This window comes from Monodon monoceros, unplaced genomic scaffold, assembly GCF_005190385.1.
Source record: "Monodon monoceros isolate NGI ecotype Baffin Bay Population unplaced genomic scaffold, NGI_Narwhal_1 Super_Scaffold_15, whole genome shotgun sequence".
Lineage (NCBI taxonomy): Eukaryota > Metazoa > Chordata > Mammalia > Artiodactyla > Monodontidae > Monodon > Monodon monoceros.
Window position 1 is genome coordinate 40,876,130 of NW_021703771.1, and position 22,622 is coordinate 40,898,751.

Genomic DNA, 22,622 nt, shown 5'->3' on the forward strand with positions numbered 1-22,622 from the left:
AAATAAAAAGTAATTCTTGAATAAAATAAAGGTAATGCTTGGGATATATGTGACAACATAGAGGAACCTTGAAGACATTATGCTAAATGAAATAAGCCAGATACAAAGTCTATGATTCCACTGAGATGAGATACCTAGAGGAGTCGAATTCATAGAGACGAAAGTAGAATGGGGGCTGCCAGGGACTTGGAGAAGGGGGGAAAATGGGGGTTATTATTTAATGGGTACAGAGTTTCAGTTTGAGAAAATGAAAAAGTTCTGGAGATGGATGGTGGTGATGTTTGCACAAGAAGGTGAATACTTAATGCCAATGACTATACACACTCAAAACTGGTTTAAATGGTGAATGTTATGTGATATAAATGTTGTTAAAATAAAAAACAATAATTGGAAAAAAGGTAATGCTTGGACACAACTATATCAGAAAGATAAAAATAGCTTCCACAGATTTCCGAAACAGCCCCAAGGGAGTGGTACTGCCACTATTGTGAACCAGTGTGCAGTATTGGTTTTAAACTAAGAAACTGATGCCCAAGATCTTAGACTCAATAAGGAGTAGAGCTCATAATTTGACTCCAAAGACTTTTTTCTTCCTACTATGCCTAGGCATTCCAACTCTCAGTCCACAAAAGTTTTCTCTTTGCCATGCCAGCTGCCTTAATCCAGACCACTCAGGCTTTGTACTTTCTTATCTGTCCTAAAGGGGTGTGGTCCTTTTCTTCCTGAACACTAAAATCACAAGACAGAACTGAACATGTTTAAAATAATGTTATTCACCAACACCCCCAAACTCTGAAATAGTCTTATTCTTAAGAAAAGGGTAAAACATCGGGGTAGACAGTCTCAGAAGTATGAGAAAGCGACAGCAGTGGAAGGAAAACTTTTCTGGGCCTAATCCTAACAATTGCTTTTTTTTTTTGGACGTGCCCCGCAGCATGTGGGATCTTAGTTCCCCAACCAGGGATTGAACCCATGCCTCCTGCAGTGGAAGCTCGGAGTCCTAACCAGTGGACTGCCAGGGAATTCCCTAATCCTAACAATTTTTAATCTTCATTCAGATAAAATTTTTTTTGAATTTTATGTGATACTAGGGAGAGAGTTGGCAATTAGATAACTCTTAGAATTAATAGAAAAGACACTCACTATGGTGTGCCTTACGAAGACTAGAGGAGAAAGGAGGCCAGATGGCTTTTGGTAAAAGGGTTCTCTAGCCAGCACCACTAGTCTGAGGGAATCTTAGTGAGGAGAGGGTAGAAGAAGGTAGAATTTTCATGGAAGGATCAATCTTTTTTCACTTTAGAATTAAGGGCAAAATTAAGCTGAATAAGAACTAATAGTGCTCTAATTTCTCTCAAAAATTAGATCTACCTTAAACAAATTAAAATTTCAGTAAAACAACAGTCTACACATCTTTCTGTGTTCAAGAAGAAATAGAACCAATTATGATAATTTACAAAATATCTGGCTTATTAGCATTATAGCCAGGGTCATTAAGTAAAGTTATAAAATTACCCAGGAATCCTAGTGATTTAAATAATACTTTCTGAAATTATCCCTTTCTATATTAAGATGAAGTCTATCTTAAACTTCTAAAATTTAACCTTATTGAACTAGCCTTTTGTTGGGTATATTTGTTCAATTTGGACTACTTTTCCAAATTCATGCAATTCAACTAATGACTGCAGACTCCATAACCCACACCTATCGATTTGCATGTACATTTAGCTGATAGGTGATTTTATCACCAGATAAATCCAGGAGTAAGTTTAAAAGAGCATATCCCCCCCCACCTTTTTTTAAACAAATACAAACATAGAAACACATGATGCCTCAGAAGAGCATTAATCACAACCAGGAGTCCACATCTTCGGAGACCTTTCTATCACCGTGTATCTTCAAAGTACTCTACTAAAGTGTTAGTCAGGCGGTCATGCAGTGGACCATGGCTGAGACCTCCCGAGCCATCTTGACCAGAGTAGAGACAGTCTATCTCCTTCACAGATGGGCACTGTCTTAACAATTCACAGTCCATTGTGTTCATCCCACCTATCCAGGAACCAAGGGTCTGAGAGAGTGGTGACCCTGGTGTGCCAAGAATGAGACTTCAAGAAAGAAACTCTTCAGAATCATATTTGAATTTAGGTGGAATCAATAGAAGTTTTTTAAAAAATGGATTAAACATCTTTTATTGTTCTGGAAGGACTAGAATAATTTTTGATAATTTGAGAAATATCTGACACAGAAATTATTGTCAGGGTCACTAAATAATTTCAAGTTACCTAAAAATCCTAGTGACTTATTTTTTATTTTAAGATGAAGTTCATCTTAACTTCTGTAATTCAGGATTATTTGAACTGGTATCTGAATCCAAATTGGTTTTGACAGACACTTACTCTAGAACATGTTGCCAAATCTTGATCTGATCTAAATAATGCTGTGTTAAGGATGGACTTTTCTTTTTTAATCTAAGGAAAATTATTTTTCAAAAAAACAAAAAGAAAAATGAAGGGTTTAAAGAATTTTTAGAGTTAGAAAATGTTTTCAAAATCAGACCAAGGTTTTCCAAACCATTATCTATCTTCCTTCCTTCCGAACTCTTTTTCTACCCCTTGGTGGCTGTCAAATAATTTTCCTGGAAACTCTTCCCTCTTTTTTTCTCAGTCCTGACATTTATCTGTCTTAACAGCGCCATGTGTGAATACTTGCACTATGGAAACCCATCTTAATGAAATGGAAAGACTGGCCGTTTAAAAAAACAAACAGAACCAACTACCCATGCCTCCTAGAGTCCTGCCAGGCCAAAGGTCTGCCCTCCACTGGGTCAGCTGCTGAGCAGGCAGGCGGTACCCGCACCACGGGTTTAGTCATGTCAGATATCTTACTAGTAGAGAGACAGTGGGCTGCCTAAGATGTTAGTCCTTAAAAATGTTGGCAGGCAAGGAAATTCTGCGTTTTCACTTCAAGTACATCTTGGAGCTGTTTTATTTCAAAGCACAGTTTATCAAATTTAACAAGTTAAAATGATGTTTTGAGGCTGACCTAATCAATGACTGTCTTATGGCTATAGAGTCCGATTTCAGTATTATATGATATAAAGGGCTTAATTTTATGTACCCATATCTATGGACTTAGTTTCTTGCTATCTTTAGTCACCTCACTGGGCTTGCTGGTGTACACTACCCATGTAAAACTTCCTCAGGGAATGAATGCCCTTTCTTCCTTTTCTTAGCAAAAACAGAGAGAGAGAAAACACAGTTGTTTAAAAAAGAAAGAAAAAAACCAAACCAAACCCTCGTTCCATTCAAAAGATTTCTGTTCATCTTTCTTTGAAGTCAAAGGGTAATATAAAGTTTTGATTTGCAGCAAAATCTGAGATTATCCATTAACCACTCTAGCAGGCCTTCTACTGCCTTTCAAATGTACATCTAATTTTTAAAGGGACCAGGCTCTTTTCTTTGCGTTTACCTTTCAAAAAGTATATTTAAGTAGAATGGTCTTTTAGAGTTACGGAGTAGCTTTTCAGATGTTGAAAGGATATATTCTTAGAAAAACTGCATGCAAATGAGAGGCAACAAGCTGAAACTTCATGCAAATGAGAGGCAACAAGCTGAAACTGCTAATCTCAGGAGTGAACAGCAAGTGAGAAGTACTCTGAATGCAGCATCTCTGTTGGGAAGTAGGAAGCTGCAGAAATCATTCTGAATTCCACAAGCCCTGAAAATACTGTGTAGCATTTACTATCCCATTTTTGAATGTACTGCGTAAATGTAAATGATACAGGTCCCCTGTCCTCGCCAAGAGTTTATTCTCAGACACAGAAGGAGTGCACGTGACTACCTGTTGCCCACCTTCTTTTCAGCTTGATGGTATGGATCTGAAGGGAGGGCAGAGGATCAGGGAATCAAATGCTCACAGACAAGGACAGATGACTGCTGTCTGGAATCTGTTAATCTCCCAAAGGGCGCAGTAACTGCAACAACAGTGGATGATAAATATTGTCGTTTTGTTTTTCCTCAGTCCTGCAAAGGCAGTTGTAGTTTCAATAGTCCCATAGCCTGCAGTGCTCTATGGGGCCCGGACCGGGGCACAAACCCGGGTCCCCTGCATCGGCAGGCGGACTGTCAACCACTGCGCCACCAGAGAAGCCCTCCCTTCTTTCTTAACTACTATACACCCCCAAAGATGTATAGTTTAAATTGTATATACCAAAGTTTTATCATGTTTTTATGTAATAAGTTACATAAAAGATATTAAACAAAAACCACCCATCCCCTTAAAAAGTTGTGTGTGTGGAAGGACAGTAAGGCTAATGACCATCATGGCATGGCCAAATAACACAATCTTAGAAAACAGAACTATAAGTAATTATTAGACTTTTTTTTTTTTTGGCTGCACCGTGTGGCTTGTGGGATCTTAGTTCCCTGACCAGGGATTGAACCCGGGCCCTCGGCAGTGAAAGTGCCGAGTCCTAACCACTGGACCGCCAGGGAATTCCCTAATTATTGGACCTTTTGGACCAGTGACCTCCTTGTTTTGCAGATGCGTAGCATCACTGGATTTCAGGGGCTTCCGTAAAGTGAGTTGGGATGCCCTTCTGTTGGGCCATCTTCTGTCGTGAAACCATTTGTCAGGGAGAAGCTTGAGTTTCTAATGCACTTACGTCAGCTGTATTGGACCTGGTTTTGTACTATGGCCACCCCAAACTGAGCTTCCTTCATGGTTGACTCTCTGACAGCCAGAGGACTCAGTCTGGGATCTCAGTGGAAGAACACTATCTGATGTCTCCAAATGTCTGGTACTGAGGCTCTCTGTAGGGAAGAGGTAGAGAGGGGAGAAGCCAGGGCTAGGCCGATCCAGCAGGAGGGTCACTTTCTTAGGCTGCTGCCCTCGACCTCTCAAAAACGGCTCTGCCTCTGGGCTCTAGTGAGGGGGGAGGAACTTCTCCCTTCATTTGGCTGGTCAGAAACATGTCATCTATAGAGAGAGGCTGAATCACCATTTACTTGAAGTGGGGATGGTTAGGAGGAAAGGGGGTAAACTGTGAGCTAGTGTGTCTTTCACCCGTGGATAAAGAATGAGCAGATATTATGGGATTTAAGTTCTTGGTTATTTTTGGATAACAAAACAATAAATAGGGTTTCACACAATCCAAAAATGGCTTCTGTGATTAGCGAAAGTTGTTTGAATGATGGAAAATGTTTCAGGAACAGGCAGCGTTCAAGCTGTCAGTCAGCAAGGCTCTGGTAATCCCTGAAAGGTGTGCAGCCCTGGAGTAAACACATGTTTAGAATAGAAACAAAAGACTAATTCCCTAAAGGCACTTGCACATTTGGATAAAGTCCACTTTAAACCACTGCCGTACAAAATGGCGTTATCCCCTGTGTAGATAGTGGCTTCTAATATAAGCTTTGCATCGGTTTAAATAAGTTAGGTTAAATACGGAAACATCTGTTGAACATTTTCATGTCCCTTTCCATGTGACTCTTTATGGGAAGTAATCAGTTTTGCCCAGTGTTCATGCATTCTGCTAAACTAAAATGTGTGCCAGTCTCCAGAGGATAGAAAGATGGGCAGGGATTCGTAGAATAGTTGGTGGCAGTCATGGGAGGCCTAGGCTGCAAGTAGAACACGCCAGCTTTCCTGGGTACTGCTCCCTCACCAAGAAAGGCTCTCTAAGATCCAGAGATGCAGCATCCCCCGATTCCATTCTGCAATCACCCGGATTCCCTTACTTCCTGACAAAAATCCAAAAAACAAAAACAAAATAAACCTCAACTTTATTTTGCAAATTTTGGCTGAGGGTGGGGAAGGAGGTATTAGAAGCTGTAGTTCTTGCTTTACTTCAACAATGACAACAATAATAAAATTCAATGAAATAATGCCCCTTATAGCTGAAGAAGTAAGTTTCCACTTAAGTGTAATTTGAATTTACCAAATTTACCTTATTTCAAGAGACCCAAAACATTTCACCTCATTATTTCTTTTAAGGATTACAAAGTGTAGAGCAGGGGGAAAAAATAAACGACTAATAAAGGATAATAGCAATTTGGCAGGCAGGTGTTCTTAGTTTCATCAAAAGAATGACTAGCATATTCAGTCTTATTTGAATACTAAAGAATGTCTTAAAAAGTTATTCTAGATCCTTTGGGTGTTTCCTAAAGTGGATTAATAATCAGAGTCTGGATTCAAATTCCAAATAAAGCCGATGAATACACATAATTATTATCTCCCCTGCCTTAGATCAGGTTATTCATTTTCTTCAGAATTGAGCTGGAATCCATCTCTGATAAGGACTTGGAGGAATTAGCCAGTTTGAGGTCACTTTTATCAATAGCTGTTTTATCTTTGTGACCATAAGTGAATTTCTTAGACCAGCACTGTTCAGTAGAAATATAATGCAAGCCACATATGTAATTTTAAATTTTCTAGTAACCACATTTTTAAAAGTTAAAAAAAAATGAAATTAGTTTCATAATATATTTTATTTAGCCAATATAGCCAAAATATTATTCTAACATGGAATCAGTATTTTAAAATTATTGAGATATTTTTTGTGTTTTTTTTTTCCACTAAGTTTTCTAAAATTTTTTTTTGCGTTTTACACTTAAAGCAAATCTCAGTTCAAACTAACCACATTTCAAGTACTGGATAGCCCACACGTGGCTAGCATCTACTGTACTGGACAGCACAGTGCTGACATGGTGAGGCTTGGCAGCAAAGTAGGGAGGCTTTATCGGTCAAACCAGGAGTTTGAGCTTTACCCTGAAGGCTGTAGGGTCATAGCAGAGCAGTGTTATTTTTAATTTTGAACTTAATCAGGTGGTCTCAGAGAATGCAGGTTAGAGATTCAGGAGTTGCGAGCTGTAGCATGAAGCACGTTAAAGGCTGTTGTAGGGGTCCAGGTGAGGAGTGATAACCCAGACTCAAACACTGGGGGGGACATGGACCAAAGGAAGAGTGTCTGAGAGATTTAGGAGGTAAAATCATCAGAACTGGGTGGTGACTGCTGGATCTGAAGGGAGGGAGGGGATAATCTGGGATGGTTGTCCAGTTTCTAAACCTGGGTAGCTGGGCCAGCAGTAGTGGTGGTAACTGAAACGGAGGGAGGCAGGCTGTGAGGGGGTGAGTGCGGCAGGGTACCAGCTGGGCCATTGCGCTTTCCGGCAAATTTGCTTTGCAGGCTTTCAGAATTCAGGCCAGCGTTTGGTGTAGGGGACAGTGAGTCTGTTTGAAACAACTGTTTGTTATAATAGCTCAGTGATTTCAGAGAAAGCAGTGGGAGTACAGACATGCTTTTTCTCCTTGCTGTGAGCACTGATAGGTGATCACTGAGAAAGTGGAAGCGCTGAGCAAGAGGTGGGAAGCGCGGAACTTAGCGGCCATGGGAGCAAAGCTTGTGTTAGACAGTGGGTGCTGAGCCGCAGGTTTTGTCACCCATTATAACACCTGCTAGTCACACTCCTTTTAAAACATTGTTGGGTTGTAGATTTGCAGTCACTATTCGAAGTAGACTGTAAATTGAGGGAAAAGGTCCTTTAAAAAAAAAAAGGCTAAAATTAATATCACTATTAACTGTGTGTCAGGCACTAAGTTCTTTACAGAGATAACTTAATCCTCACAAACACCCTCTTGAAGTATTGTTGCTGTCTCCAATTTACAGACAAGGAGACTGAGGCCCTAGAGATTAACAACTTACCCAAGGTCACAAGGCTAGCAAGGAATGGAACCAGGACTTAAATGCAAACATTCTCTCTCCAGGCCTTTCTTCTTTCTGTTAAACTGACTCTATTTTTATCTGTTCTAATGCCACACAAATAGGCAAATCCTCAGGCGGAGAACCTTATGCTTTTATCCTGTAAGCTCCAGTATAACTTATTTCAGTTTGGTTCAGGTCCTCCTAGAAGAGATGAAACTCCAGAATTGAGCCTTAAACTACCTTTCAGGGGAGCAGATGATGGCTGGATCCTCGGGTGACCTTGTGAGGACAAGGTGGCACGGTGTGTTCAAAGGTCTCTTCCTTTAGCTCATGGCCCAGTGGTAACTGATAAAGGGTGTGCTGGTTACTTTTTATTAAAAATTTTTTTAAACCCTCTTATAAATATTCTTATTTATAAACAAGCTAAACCATGTTAGCTTTTCTTCATGTGTTCTCATGAAAAATTTTATAAATTTTTTTTACAGAACAAATTTTATAAATATTTGAATTTGGAAGGGGATGAGAGTCCGTAACATGGTAGAGACACAAAGGCATTTGTACAAAGCTTCAAAACTTGTCCAGTTTTCCTACCATATTCAGTGTGGCTTCTTTCTCTTTGGTCTACAGATGAAACATGTGAATGAAAGGTTTCAAGATGAGAAAAATAAAGAGGTGGTTCTCATGTGCATCGGCATCACTTCAGGAGTTGGACGGCTGCTCTTCGGCCGGATCGCAGATTATGTGCCTGGTGTGAAGAAAGTTTATCTACAGGTACTTTCTTAATAAGCCTTTTTTCCTCTAGCAAATTTATCCTTACCACCTAATGGCTCATTATATGTACTTATTTGCTTAAATTCTTCTGTAAAAATGAGAAATATTTTCTAGAACCTAACTTTTACAAGCAGTTTTTCAAGGGCAAAATCAGTTATGAGTTTTGGGCTTTCAACATGAGAAATTGGCGAACAAACAACAATCTTTGTCTTGTCATGAAACTCCACCAAACCAAAATGCTGTTTGCCCATTGTTTTTTCTAAGAATGATTTATTTTTGGCATAGTTCTCATAGTCACGTGCCTTTTGCAATACCCTGTGAAATTCAGGGGTGTGCGTGTCTTCTGAGTTTCTTTACTGCAGATCGCCTCCTGGGTATTGTGGGGTGTGCTATTCCAAGATCACGTCGACACTTATTTGACAAGTATTTAAGTGACTCCTCCGTGCCAGACACTGTGCTAAACGGTACAGATGAAATATGGTCTGTGTGCTCAGTAGTTAATGGTCTCCTGGGAAGAAAGATAAAGCAGTGCTGCAGCACAGTGGAATAATGGGATGCTAGATGGGTGCCATAGAAACATAGGCACAAAGCATCTAAATCACTAGAGGAGGTTTGAGCAGGCTTCCTGGGTTGGTGGAGTGTTAAGAGGTGAGTAATAGTTAAATAGATAAGGAAGACAGAAAAGGGTGTTTGTTGCAAGCAGAGGAAGCCACATGGGCAAAGAGATGTTAGGTCTGGGAAACGATGTTTGAATGGACTAAAGAGAGAATAGTAGATTGATTGGCTGAGGGATAGGCAGGAGTCAAGTTGGGAACGGCCTTTATGAGCACAGAAGAGGCCGAACTCTATCCTGAAATCTACCAGGAGCCATTAAGGATTTTAAGCAAGGGAGTGACATGACATGAGTTGTATTTTTTGTTTTTGGTGGTACACGGGCCTCTCACTGTTGTGGCCTCTCCCGTTGCGGAGCACAGGCTCCAGACGCTCAGGCTTAGTGGCCATGGCTCCCGGGCCCAGCCGCTCTGCGGCATGCGGGATCTTCCCAGACCGGGGCACGAACCCGTGTCCCCTGCATCGGCAGGCGGACTCTCAACCACTGCGCCACCAGGGAAGCCCGACATGAGTTGTATTTTATAAAGCTTAACCTAGTGACTGTGAAGGGTTTTCCACCTACATTCCACCTGTTATTCCTACAGAGGAGGAAGGGCAAGAGTTCATACAGTCACAAAAGGCCACATATCATGTGGTTCCCTTTATATGAAGTGTCCAGAATAGGCGGATCCTGAGACAGAGAGTGCAGCCTAGTGGTTGCTAGTGGCTGGGGGAAGGAGGGTATGGGGAGTGACTGCTCCTGGGTATGGGGTTTCTTTTGGGGTGTTGTAAATATCCTAAAACTAGGCAGTAGTGATGGTTGTACAATCTTGTTAAACTAAAACCCGTGGTGAATTGTGCACTTTAAATGGGTGGGTGAATTCTTTGGTATGTGAATTTATATTTCAATAAAGCTATTGTTATTATTTTTTTTAAAAAAGCGGAGGCACAGGGACTAGTTGGAGAATATTGAAATAGTCTGGGCAGGAGGAACCAGGGCAGAGATGTTGGGATCAAACAGGGAGTAAAACAGGGATACAGGAAATGAGAATTCAGTGGAGCCGCCTAAGCTGGGTCTGAGATTTGTGGCTCAGGTAACAGTGGAAGGTTTTGCTGTTTTATCAAGATCAGTAATTCAGTAGAACAGAGTAAAATGATGAGTTTGTTTTTGCCATGTTAAGTTTGTAGCGCTTGTGGGAAAGCCAAGTTGAGTTTGGAGCTCGTGGGAGAGCGTGGCTAAGAGACCTGTGGGACTTCGGCATTCGTGGGCTTGTATGAGGTGAGTAGAGCGTGTGCAGGGGACACTGAAAGGGAGTGGCCAGCCTGGTAGGAAAAAAGCGAGGCACATAGTGTTTCCAGGGGCAGGAGTGGTCAGCAGTGTCAGTAACTAGTGAGAGGGCAGGCACGTTAAAGACTAATAGGTTTTCACTGGATTTAGCAACAGAGGGGAGTTTCAGTGGAGTGGCAGGTGCAAAAGACTGATCATGATCAGCTGATTAAATGGAAATACAGGCAACCTTGTCAAGGGCTTGGCTGTGGAAGGACGGTAAAGGAGAGACAAAATGGGGGCTTGGGACTGGGGATTGAGCACGTCCGTTCACTGTAGAGATAAGGGGCAGTATCTGAGCAGGGCCTTGAAGGAAAGGTAGAACTTGGGCGAAGGACATGGTTGGAAAAGACATTTATTACAGATAAATTGCCTTTAATTGATTTGAAATAATAGCCATCCCCATTTACTGAGCACTTCCGTGTGCCAGACGATGAACTGAATGCTGTACGTACATTATCTTCTTTCCTCCTTGCCCAGCCCTACGAGGAAGGTACTGTCGCTGTTTCCGCTTATGGATGCCAACACGGAAGAACAGAGAAGCTTCCTCACTGTGGGTGTTTGTGTATAGGGCCAGGCAGAGAGCTGCAGGAAGGAGTCTGGTCACACGGCTAGAAGGAAGTGCAGACAGCTAGTAGAGTGCTACTTTTTAAAATATTCACTGTGTTAGGATCATTCCCCCTTTTATTAATACCCAACTGCGGATATCCCTGTCGAACACTTAGCAGAACATTGTCTTGTTCTCAAGTGTCAAGGGAGCCCTCTAATGGAAATTGGTTGTATTACAGACTTTTGGCTTCCTTTCATTTATTAAAATAAAAGAGGAGTGCCCATTGTGCCCCAAGCACCAGCCCAGACCCTGGTAGGGGGTGATACAAACAAGACAGACGTGGTCCCTGAGTTCCTGGAGCAAGACTTGAGGCAGGAGAAAGCTGGGAGTGAATGGGAACTCAAGAAGACAGGGAGAGTGGCCTGGGAAGAGGTTGGGAAGAGGAGGGCCCAGATTAAACAGGGCCTTGAAATCCCTGATGCAGACATTTTACTTGAAGCATAGTAGGTCTTTGTTGGGGAATGACGTGATTTTACATTTTAGTCGCTGTGGTCGCTCTGTGTTTGGAGGCTGTATTACTGGGAGGGAAGCAGGAGTGCTGGAGGGAGGGAGACCAGTTAGGAGGCCAATACAGTGTCCCGGGTCGAGGCGATTGGGGCCCAGACTAAGGTGCTGTGATGGATGAAGTCATGGTATGTTTTATACATCCGCACTTTACGCCGGAACAACTATAACTTTAGAAAGTTTCCCCCTACAGGTAGGGCAGTCGGGTCACTTACAACATACTGGGGGCACGTACATTAGTATTTCATGTGATTTATGAAAGAAAATATAGCCTTTCCTAGTTTGTCCCATGTTTGGTCTGCAGTTACACGGCAGTGCGTTAAGAATCAGTAATTTCGTTTTGGATGAAAGGTTAGTCACAGCCTGGCTTCTTTTAGGTCGCATCTGATTTTTTTCATCCAAATGTGCAGTGTGTGTAGCACCTGGTAGTGCGGGCTGAGTCACAGGCGAGATGACTGCAGTCCAGCCCGAGGAGGCCCGTGGAGGAGAAAGGCGGCCTTCGGTGTGTCCTGTGCTGCTGGGAGCCACTGACAGCACAGGGGCCAACGCAGGCCTACCCCACACAGGCGGCTGGGCTCACCACCCCGCCCTGTCCCTCCTTTTTCCTGGCTTCCCTGCCCCAACTCCCAAACATTCAGTGTGGGTTTTGATTCTTGGCTCTTTCCTCTCTGCTGTGACCAACTCCAGCTCTGCCTGTTTGCTTATTCTTCCTTCTCTCCCTGTCTCCCTGCCTGGCTGTCCGCCCTTTGGCGGCCTTTAAGGGTTGGAAGGCTTCTGCTGCTTATCTTCCTTTCCTGCCTTTTGTTGGTGCTGTGTTTTCTCAGACGTGCCTGCTCCTTGCTTTCGTCTGTTACAGCTCAGCCTGGTGGGGCCACGGCAGTTCCCCTCCCTCTCTGTCCCCATCACACGGGTTTCGAGTAGCCTCCGGGCCCAGAACACACTTCACAGCCTCCCACATGTTCTACTTTTGGGGCACAGTCATCTTGGGTTTGGGAGGCCGCAGAGTAGAAAAGCACAGGCTCTGGAATGTGATATGACTTGTCTCTAGATCCGGCAGAGGGCTGTGTGAGGACTCATGGTGACAGCTTGCTTGCTTATTTATTTAGTTATATAAATTTATTCATTTTATTTTATTTATTTTTGGCTGTTGGGTCTTCGTTGCTATACACAGGCTTTCTCTAGTTGCGGCGAGTGGGGGCTACTCTTCATTGTGGTGCGCAGGCTTCTCATTGCGGTGGCTTCTCTTGTTGCGGAGCACGGGCTCTAGGCACACGGGCTTCAGTAGTTGTGGCTTGCGGGCTCAGTAAGTGTGGCTCACGGGCTCAGTAGGTGTGGCTCACGGGCTCTAGAGCGCAGGCTCGGTAGTTGTGGCGCACAGGCTTAGTTGCTCCACGGCATGTGGGATCTTCCCGGACCAGGGCTCGAACCCGTATCCCCTGTGCTGGCAGGCAGATTCTTAACCACTGTGCCACCAGGGAAGTCCCGGTGACAGCTTATTTAAAGTGCCAGCCCAGAGTGGATCATTAATAGATCCTTGCTTTTATTGTTTTAGTATTCTATTAAATACTGAGGCAGATCCTGGTTTGGAACAGGTATCAAGAAGGAGACCTTGGTTATTCTGATTTGGGGATCTTTGCTTATAGGTAACAGAGTTTAGGAATATATCTTACACTTCTGCTTAAGAGTTCTGAATTTAAACTTCCATCAGGGTCCTGGGTTCCAGGTATTTTCAGCCTAACAATTATTCTAAATGCCGAGCAAAGAGGTGACCAAACTGCATTAATGATGAATAATGATGGTTAAAGAAAATCTTTGCAAGGGTTCCTGGAGTACTTTATTGGGAGAGGAAAGGCTATGTCCTGGTATCTTCTCAGCCATCTTTCTTAACTTCACAGACCTGTTTTTCTAGTCACCATTAAATTCCTGCAGATTTGTGTGTTTAATATGTAACTGTTGTAAAAGTGTGAAAATGTTTTTCAAAGGTTTGGAAGTTGTAACTCTAATGACAGAATCAAAAACTTTGGGTTTAGATCACTTTCCCATCGTGTCAGATTTCTCTGTGCCATGGACATACTGAAGTGTGGACGTCATATCCATGTATGTAAAGCAGACAAACCCAAACAACATGTGTGTACACAGAAAAGGTCTAGGAGGCTCACCAAATTGTTGAGCGGTTATTCTTGACGAGGAAAGTGGGAATGGGTTGAGGGTGGGAGGGGCTTGAAGGGAGAGTTTCATATATTACTTTATATATTTTTCTAAGGTTTGAAATTTTTCAAGAATGTATTCATGAGTTACTTTTGAAATTCAGAAACTTTTTTTGTAATTTAGAAAAATTAATCACTTTTGGATCCAACTTCCTGTGTAAGCTTCCTCTTCTGGTTGAAGTAGAATGAACTGATCAGTGTTGTCCAGTTTTCTTTTTTTTGTTGTTGCTGTTGTTGTTGCTTTTTGTTCCCTTTTAGCATTTTATGTTTTCCTGAAGATACATTGGGATAAAGGTACATGCTTTACCAAACATAAACTATTTCCCAAATGGTATCAAAATATTTAGTAGTTCCCCGGCCTGAGATTCTCTGTTCTTGCCTGGGCTGTGGCACTGGGGCCAGTTCCCCCTCCAGGCAGAAATGGTGGTACTCACGTGCCGTGGGGAAAGTTGAACAGACTCCCTGTGAAGCACTTCCAGAGAACTGTGTGCTTTAGAAGAAGCCAGCCACTTGGCTGTGCCCTAAACACTTCCCTTTAGTGTGATGGACCTGCAGATCTCTGCTGCCAACTACTGGGTTCCTAGCCAGAGGCTCTGAAAGTCTGGAAACTTTATAGTGAATAAATTTATAGGAGCAACCCTTGATTCTAACTGTGGCCAATTGTGTGCCCGCCTCCGAAAGTGCCTTCTGCTATTCAGGTGCAGCTCATTTTTCCTCTTCAGTCATATACTTAGATTCCTGAGCAAAACTTCCCCTGACAGTTCTCTAAAAATGCTCTCTTTGTGACAGAAATGGGAACGGTAATAGCAAAAAAAAACCCCCATTTTTTTTGTTTGTTTGTTCTTAGGTACATAAACTAACTTAAGCGGGGGTTATTCTTCTAGAGCCTGTTAAATTATGACAGGAGATATTTCCTTGTATGGTTTTAAGAAACAAAAGCAAGGAAGACATCTCAACAGTCAATGCCTTATTAAATGTCAGTGCCAGAGCCTATAGGAGGATTAGGAACCTCTGAATCTCTTATTTAAATCTAACCAGAGCTACTGCGTTTGGGGCGGAAAAAAAGATTGTATGTAACACTAAATGTATTCACCTTTCAAACTGGGGCCTAGTATCTACAGATCAGTAGATGTTTGGGGAAGTGATGAACCTCCTACACGCAGTGTGTTAAATAAACCTTGGCCTGTGCTGCTTGTGGCTCAGATGTCCCCGCATGTGGGGAATATGTATGTCCTCACCAGCTTGGCCTGCTTACCTCCTAATTTAGCTACATTTGGGGTAGTTACATCTGCTGAGAAAGAGCAGTGTTTCTCACTACTATAGCTACAAATAAGGCAGAAGTAGCTAGGTATTTTCTGAGAAATGCTAAAGAATAAATGTGTAAATTTCTATAAATTCAATTCTTAAAGAAAAACCAAGACATTTTACTTTTAAATAACAACTAATAATTTTTATTTAACAATTGTTATTAAAATTTAACAGTTTTAAATATTTGAAAAAGAATATAAATTAACATAATTTGAATTGAGAAAAGGAGAAATTGCAGTCAGGTAAAGTGTTAAGAAGTAATATGCTCAAAATATATAATAATAAATTTGAAACTCGTATATGATTTCTTTTTTTACAAAATCCATTGTGTATCTATACACTAGCAATCCTTTTTTAAAATAATTAATTAATTAATTAATTTTTGGCTGTGTTGGGTCTTCGTTGCTGCCCACAGGCTTTCTCTAGTTGCGGCGAGTGGGGGCTACTCTTTGTTGCAGTGCGCAGGCTTCTCATTGCGGTGTCTTCTCTTGTTGCAGAGCACGGCCTCTAGGTGGGTGGGCTGCAGTAGTTGTGGCACTTGCGCTCAGTAGGTGTGGCTCATGGGCTGTGGAGTGCAGGCTTGGTAGTTGTGGCACACGGGCTTAGTTGCTCCGCGGCATGTGGGATGTTCTCGGACCAGGGCTTGAACCCGTGTCCCCTGCAATGGCAGGCGGATTCTTAACCACTGCGCCACCAGGGAAGCCCCTCTTATATGATTTCTTACAAAACTGACCAAAGAACAAAAAGTTGAAGGGGCCAAAAATGGATAGAAAGATCAGGATAACTAACGTAAGTGCCTCGGTCTCATGTTACATAAATTGGTCCAAGAAAACATTTGTTTATTGAGCAAAAATGACTTTGGGCTAAGCTTTCAAGAGTCACTCTGGTTGTCTTACCTTGGAAGAGATTTGTTCTGAACAAAACAGTAAAAGAATAGGAAGCACACTGAAAGCTCACCTAGTAGAATTACAGTTGTGTGGTTGGGAATATTTGGTATGTGGCTTTACCAGTTAAACCCATTCCATCTGGCCCCGTGATGTCCTAACATTTTACTCCAGGTTCTCTGGAATTTGTAATGATAGATACCTTTCTAAGAGTCAAGTATTTATCTTCTTTTGTGTTTGTAGATAGAGTAAAAATGTATCTAATTAATAATATTAGGATTTGTCTTTATTAGTTTTTCAATAAAAATAACTCAAATCTTTACTTACTTGCTAGTTTCAACCCACTTTCTACATTCTGATTTAGCTTTAAATCTCTTTTTGTGTAGATGGGCAGCATCAGGGAGTCTTTTTATCAAGGTCACAGAGAGCTAGAACCCGGTCTGTCCCTCTGAGCCTTATAAGTTCTTTAAAATCTATAGGCTGCAAACCCAGTAATTACCCACCACTAAGAAATTATGCTTACGCTTTGAGGGAAATTGGATTGGAGAAAAAGTTGTTTAAGTGGAACATAGAAAATCAGAATGGGAGATTATGTTCTTTAGAAAATGTGAAGTGCCAGACTTATTTTTCAAATAGCCAACTCAGAGTCTTAAACTAATTATAATTCTACCATAAAGCTATATTTTAATAATGAAGAAGAAAAATTGATTCAGCTATATAATATGTTGCTGTCAAAAAGCAACCAACTTGGAGTTTAAAACCTTTTTCAACAGTGTGTTTCTTATTGTGGGGTCAGTGGACAACTTGTGTCAAAGTTACCTGGGGAGCTTGTGAAAATCACCGTTCCCAGATCCCTGTTCCTCAGGTGATCTTGATGTGCACTAAGGTTGTGAGGGGCTGCCCTGAGGCATGCAATCAAGCTTGGTATGCCATAGATGTGCCTAGTGGGTCCTGGGAAAAACAGAGCAGATGAAGACGGTGATCCAGATGGCTGCTTTATGTGGCCTCTCCCTTCCTCCCCAGCCCCACTGTCATCGGAGGGTACCCTCTAGAAATTGTTCCACCGTTCCCTGCTACCTACTGCCCAGGCAGACCATGGGTTCCAGGCTGGCTCCATCCAGGGTTACTAAACCTCCCAGCATCATTCTCTTCATCTGTAAAACGGGGAAAACATTAGTACCCATCTCATAAAACTGTTATGAGAATCACGATCTAAAGTCCTTAGAAAAACGCCTGGCATTTCATAAACATTAAATAAATAATAGTTGCTATTATATGAATACTTTTTTAAAAAGCTGATTCTTTTTAAAACATTTCTTCCACTAATGAGTGAATGATCCAATTTTAATTAGTTCTTTGCCTAAAAAAGCTATTGAATGGGCCACTCCTTCCTTTTTTTGTACCCACCATACTTTGAATATACAACAGCAGCAACATCTAGAACACTTCATGTGCATTTATTTATTTACATGGTCACCTCCCCACAACCCAAGGGTAGGAACCAGGTGTTATTCACGTAGCACCGTACACAGAACATAGCACAGCAGCTACCAAATGGCAGGGAAAATCAAGTGTTTGATTCTATTAATTACTCTAACGCTAAAATGAAAGTGTTCTGTGGTGCAAAATATTTCTCAGCCTTAACTCTGGGGTGCTTAAATAGGGCCTGTCTATGACTTAGCATCAAAAGACAATGTTTGAGAATATTCTTTGGCAATAATAGTCATTGATTTACACTGTAAACAAAACTGGATTATATAAATTAGTTCTTAGGATGTTATAGCAGAACGTGTTCACTGTTTTCACTGCATGTTATGCATCATATATTTCCTCTGACGGTCAAAATTTAATTGGAATTTGAATAATCAAAATTCAGTACACATTTATAGAATATCAAATCATAGTTACTTATTTTAATCTCTCTCCCTTGATCTACCTATGCTCACCATGTCTGGAATATTAGCAGGCACTATATTCTAAATTGATTATTTAAATATCTAAAACTTACATCTCTGTATTCTCCAAACTGGAAGCTCTGTGATGTGAAGGACGGATCTGGCTGGCATATTTTCATTATGCAGAGGACGAATACCAGTAAAGTGCATATAATTTCGAGGGTAATATTTTTAAATCATGTTTGATGAGTGAATTTGAGCTGATATTCAAAGAACAAATATGTATTGAGCAGTGCCCAGGTACAAGATCCTTAAACCTTATAACATGTAGTTCAAAGATGACTTTTGTACAGATTCTGATCTCAAAGAGCTTTCAGCCTGGAAAGAAAAGTAAGTATATAAAAATCCTTACTTTTGGGCTTCCCTGGTGGTGCAGTGGTTAAGAATCCGCCTGCCAATGCAGGGGACACGGGTTTGAGCCCTGGTCTGGGAAGATCCCACATGCCATGGAGCAGCTGAGCCCGTGTGCCACAACTACTGAGCCTGCATGCCACAACTACTGAAGCCCACGTGCCTAGAGCCCATGCTCTGCAACAAAAGAAGCCACTGCATGAGAAGCCCACGCTCCGCAATGAAGAGAAGCCCCCGCTCGCTGCAACTAGAGAAAGCCCGTGCAGCAGTGAAGACCCAATGCAGCCAAAAATAAAATAAATAAAAATAAATTTATTAAAAAAAAATCCTTACTTTCTTCTTGTCCCTTAATGGAAATATTGAGAAAGCTGGGGGAATTTGGGGGAGATGATTATGGGAGTTGATTATGTATATAAAATCAAGGCAAACTGGGCTGAGGAGGTGACTGACCAGTAACCACTTGAAAGTCCTAAGCCTGTTGCTCAGTAATAGTGATGTTCACTTTTCCCGAGAGCAGAGTTGACATTGTGGTGTCTGTCCTAGGTCCTGTCCTTTTTCTTCATTGGTCTGATGTCCATGATGATTCCCCTGTGCAGCCTCTTTGGGGCCCTCATTGCTGTCTGTCTCATCATGGGTCTCTTCGATGGATGCTTCATTTCCATTATGGCCCCCATTGCCTTTGAGTTAGTTGGTGCCCAGGATGTCTCACAAGCAATTGGATTTCTACTCGGATTCATGTCTATACCCATGACTGTGGGCCCACCCATTGCAGGTAAATTATATTAATTCATAGCATTTTCTACTGTAGGTCCTAAGTCTCACTTATATGTTAAATATATTATGATTTATTGGTTTCTGGTGTCTTGCTTTGTATGTGCCTTATCTATAACATTTTTAATAAGACCATCTGTAGATGGCATGTTGGAAAAATTTGCCAATGAGTCCTCTTATTCTTACTGATATCTAAAACTCTCAGTGAAATGTGTAGCAGTTAGGTTCTGGACTTTGAGCTTTCAGAGTTCCTATATTTCACTTAGTATGTGTTTTGGAGGAATAGCAGTGTGATTTCTTTTTAGGAAGAGGTGAAGATTCTGAAAGATTTCTAAATATGTATGCTTTGTGTAAGAGGTCATAGCCCCCTGAGAAGTAGTTAATGAAAATTAACAGTTAGTAGAAACAACCCAAATGTCCGTCAACAGATGAATGGATAAACAAAATGTGGTATATCCATACAGCGGAGTATTATTCAGCCATAAAAAGGAATGAAGTGCTGTACTGATACATGCTACCAGGCAGATGAACCTCAAACATGTGCTAAGTGAAAGAAGCCAAATACAAAAGGTCCCATATTATATGATTCTGTTTCTGTGAAATATCCAGAATAGGTAAATCCATAGAGACAGAGAACAGATTGGTGGTTGCCAGAGGATGGAGGGAAGGGAGATTAGGGAGTAACTGCATAATGGGTGTGGAGTTTTCTTTTGGTGTGATGAAAATATTTTGGAACTAGAGAGAGGTGGTGGTTGTACAACATTGTTAGTATACTAAATGCCATTAAAATGGTTAATTTTATGTTATGTGAATTTCACCTTTAGAAATCTTCTGAATGATAGTATAAAGATGTTTCACGTTCAGTATTAGTTGGGTGCCACTGTAAATTATTATAAGATTTGATAAAATTATTATAAAATTTAAATGTATGTACTGTCATCTATGTCTGGTATCTGAGTGGCTCAGTGAAAGTTCAGTTCAATTCATTCTCATATTCAGAACCACACATATCAGCAAATTTGCCAGTTGGGAATCTAGTCATGTATCAAGCAAGCAGAACCACTACTGAGCAGACCAAATAAAAGATAAGTTCTTAAGATCACAGTCTCTTTTTAGGGAAAACCCTCCAGTCCTTTCCCTCTCCCCCAGGTAATACACTATTTTTACATCTTACAAGCTTAGTTTGTTAGGGTTTCCAAGTCCACAGCAAATTACAAGCAGCACTTTCGTAGAAACGGTGTTTGCTACTAGAAGTGACTATAACAGATCAAGAATGAAGGCGTTAACAGGAAACTTTCAAAGCAGGCAGAAGAACAGCAGGAGGTTCTGAGGGATCATAGTATTACAACCAAACATGTTAATTTATGTTCATAAGGATGAAAGGTTCAGTTATATGTGGAATGTTCTGATTCAGGGGATAGGAAAAGCATATATTTAGATATGTTGTATATTTTAGGTTTCTATTTGGAATGACCATACACCTTTTTCCTTTTTTTTTTTTTGATGTTGGTACTTACCTGAACAAATCCTCAGCTGTTTACTTAGCAGAGTCAGATATTCAGTACAGTGTGTTCCTAGAACATTTCAGATAACTTAGGTTATATAGTAAAAGTTTAAAACACTAAGATAACTTTTTAAATCTGGATTTGGTTAGAGAAATTAGAAATAAGGAGTATTCTGACAGTTTTTAGAAGCAGAGCCCTAGGATCTATTAGAGCACCACACATATATTCTCATATTTTCCTCCCATGTGCTGACAAACCTTAGTTTCTTTCCAAAATGTATTTAACCACCTAGTTTTTTCATCCTGACTCTTAGATTTATAATTTTTCATGATTTTGGATTATACTTTTAAGTAGTTTCATGTTATTTCATAAACAGGCCCAAGAAAGGTTTAAAACGTAGACATTTTGAGGTCTGTGTGTATGAGAGAAGTTTCAGCTTGACGGTCCGTCCACCTTCAGCTAAAACAGGACCTTTACACCATGTGTCAGAATATCCCAAATGGCCTCTGAAGGGTTTTGAGAAAGCCAAAGCTTGGTTGAAAATATTTTTTCTGTGTAATATCTTGGTAGGAAAACTCAAAGGCCTGTCACAGACTTGCAACAAGATTAAAGAAATGAGATCTTTTTCTTCTTCATATTAGAAAAGGTTTATATTTCAGACCCATTTCCTTAAAAATGTCTGATATCTGAGATGTTTGAACTATTCTGCTGAGATGAAGATACTAGGTTGGCAGTAGGCCACCAGAGTGACTAATCTGAGACCCCAAGAGCCATACTTGTTCTCTCTTGGTGACAGTTTTTTCCCTTCCCAGGGTTACTCCGTGACAAGCTGGGCTCCTATGATGTGGCATTCTACCTCGCTGGAATCCCTCCCCTTATTGGAGGTGCTGTCCTTTGTTTTATCCCATGGATCCATAGTAAGAAGCAAAGAGAGATCAATAAAACCACTGGAGGAGAAAAGATGGAGAAAATGTTGGAGAACCAGAACTCTCTGTTGTCAAGCTCATCTGGAATCTTTAAGAAGGAATCTGACTCTGTTATTTAATGTCTTACATACCTCCACCAGACTGGACTTGCTTTTAGAAGTTTAAGCAAGTTTTCCTTTTATATGAATTGCAAATTTCTTATTTTTTTAATCACATCCTAGGAATAGCACAATAATTGGGAAATAGAACCTTATTACTACAAGAATCATTTTCTGCCACTGAAAGCTGTCCAATATTTCCATGAGTCTGAGGCCGGAGACTCAGACTCAATTTCATGTACAAGAAAACCTGTCTGAAAGTCAAATATTATGAGAATATGAAGCTATCTCAGTAAAAAGTAACTTCAGAAACTGTGAGCGCTATTTAGCTTATACAAATATTTAAAAATACCTCAAGCTGTATTGAAAGGGTTGCAGTTTGGTTAGGACCGGAAATATTGTTTGTTGTCTCACTTGGCGTTTTTAGTTTTGGTATCTTTGTTTTAATTTCTTCTGCTATTTGGAAACAAAATTTAAGCCTGGATTCTAGATAATATCAGATCTACTTAAATCTCAAGTCTATGTTAAAATTGCTCACCTGCTCTTAAATAAGCTTTGAAAGTAAGTTATTCTGACTTGCTCCAGTGTCAAGGGACCTTCTTGGAGCAGGTACTGACAAGGTGTTCAGAATCAAGGTGTGAGATGAACAGGATCATGTTCATAAGGGCAGAACAGTTCAGAAATCAGACATTTCTTCCATTTACATTTTTCCCCTTTGGATTTGCAGTGTGTTTTACTCAAGTAGCCAGAAACACCCCAGATTTCTGAATTTGTTTAAATTGTAACAATAAAGTAAAACAGAAGAATTGAAAGATATTCTGGCATTTTAACTTAGAATTTTTCTGACTTCTGATTTGTTGCTCAGTAAGACTTTGTTTAAATATCAGGTCCTAGTGCATGTTATCAAGTTGCAGTTTTAGGCACAAATGGGAAAAAAACATCTTTGTGAAGAAAATATCTATTTCTGATAGAAAGAATTGCTCAAATCGGTAAAACTTTCTGACAAAAATTTGCGTTCATATGTACTTATCCTATTGTGTTCCCCTTTAACATTGCCTGTATTTTAAAAAATATTTTTATACACAGACAAATATAAGAAGGCTATTTGAGTTTTAAAG

The 22,622-nt window shown here is 40.7% G+C and overlaps 1 protein-coding gene across 1 annotated transcript in view; it reads left to right on the forward strand.

Annotated features, from left to right (window-relative positions):
• Positions 1-22,307, forward strand: part of SLC16A10 (solute carrier family 16 member 10) — a 135,931-nt gene extending 113,624 nt beyond the window's left edge. Inside the window, exons 4-6 of the mRNA XM_029224274.1 lie at positions 8,324-8,467; positions 18,748-18,976; positions 21,293-22,307. Of these exons, the coding sequence (XP_029080107.1) occupies positions 8,324-8,467; positions 18,748-18,976; positions 21,293-21,525 (606 nt within the window). The 3' untranslated portion in view covers positions 21,526-22,307. The remainder of the gene's footprint in view (positions 1-8,323; positions 8,468-18,747; positions 18,977-21,292) is intronic.
• The last annotated feature ends 315 nt before the right edge of the window (positions 22,308-22,622 follow it).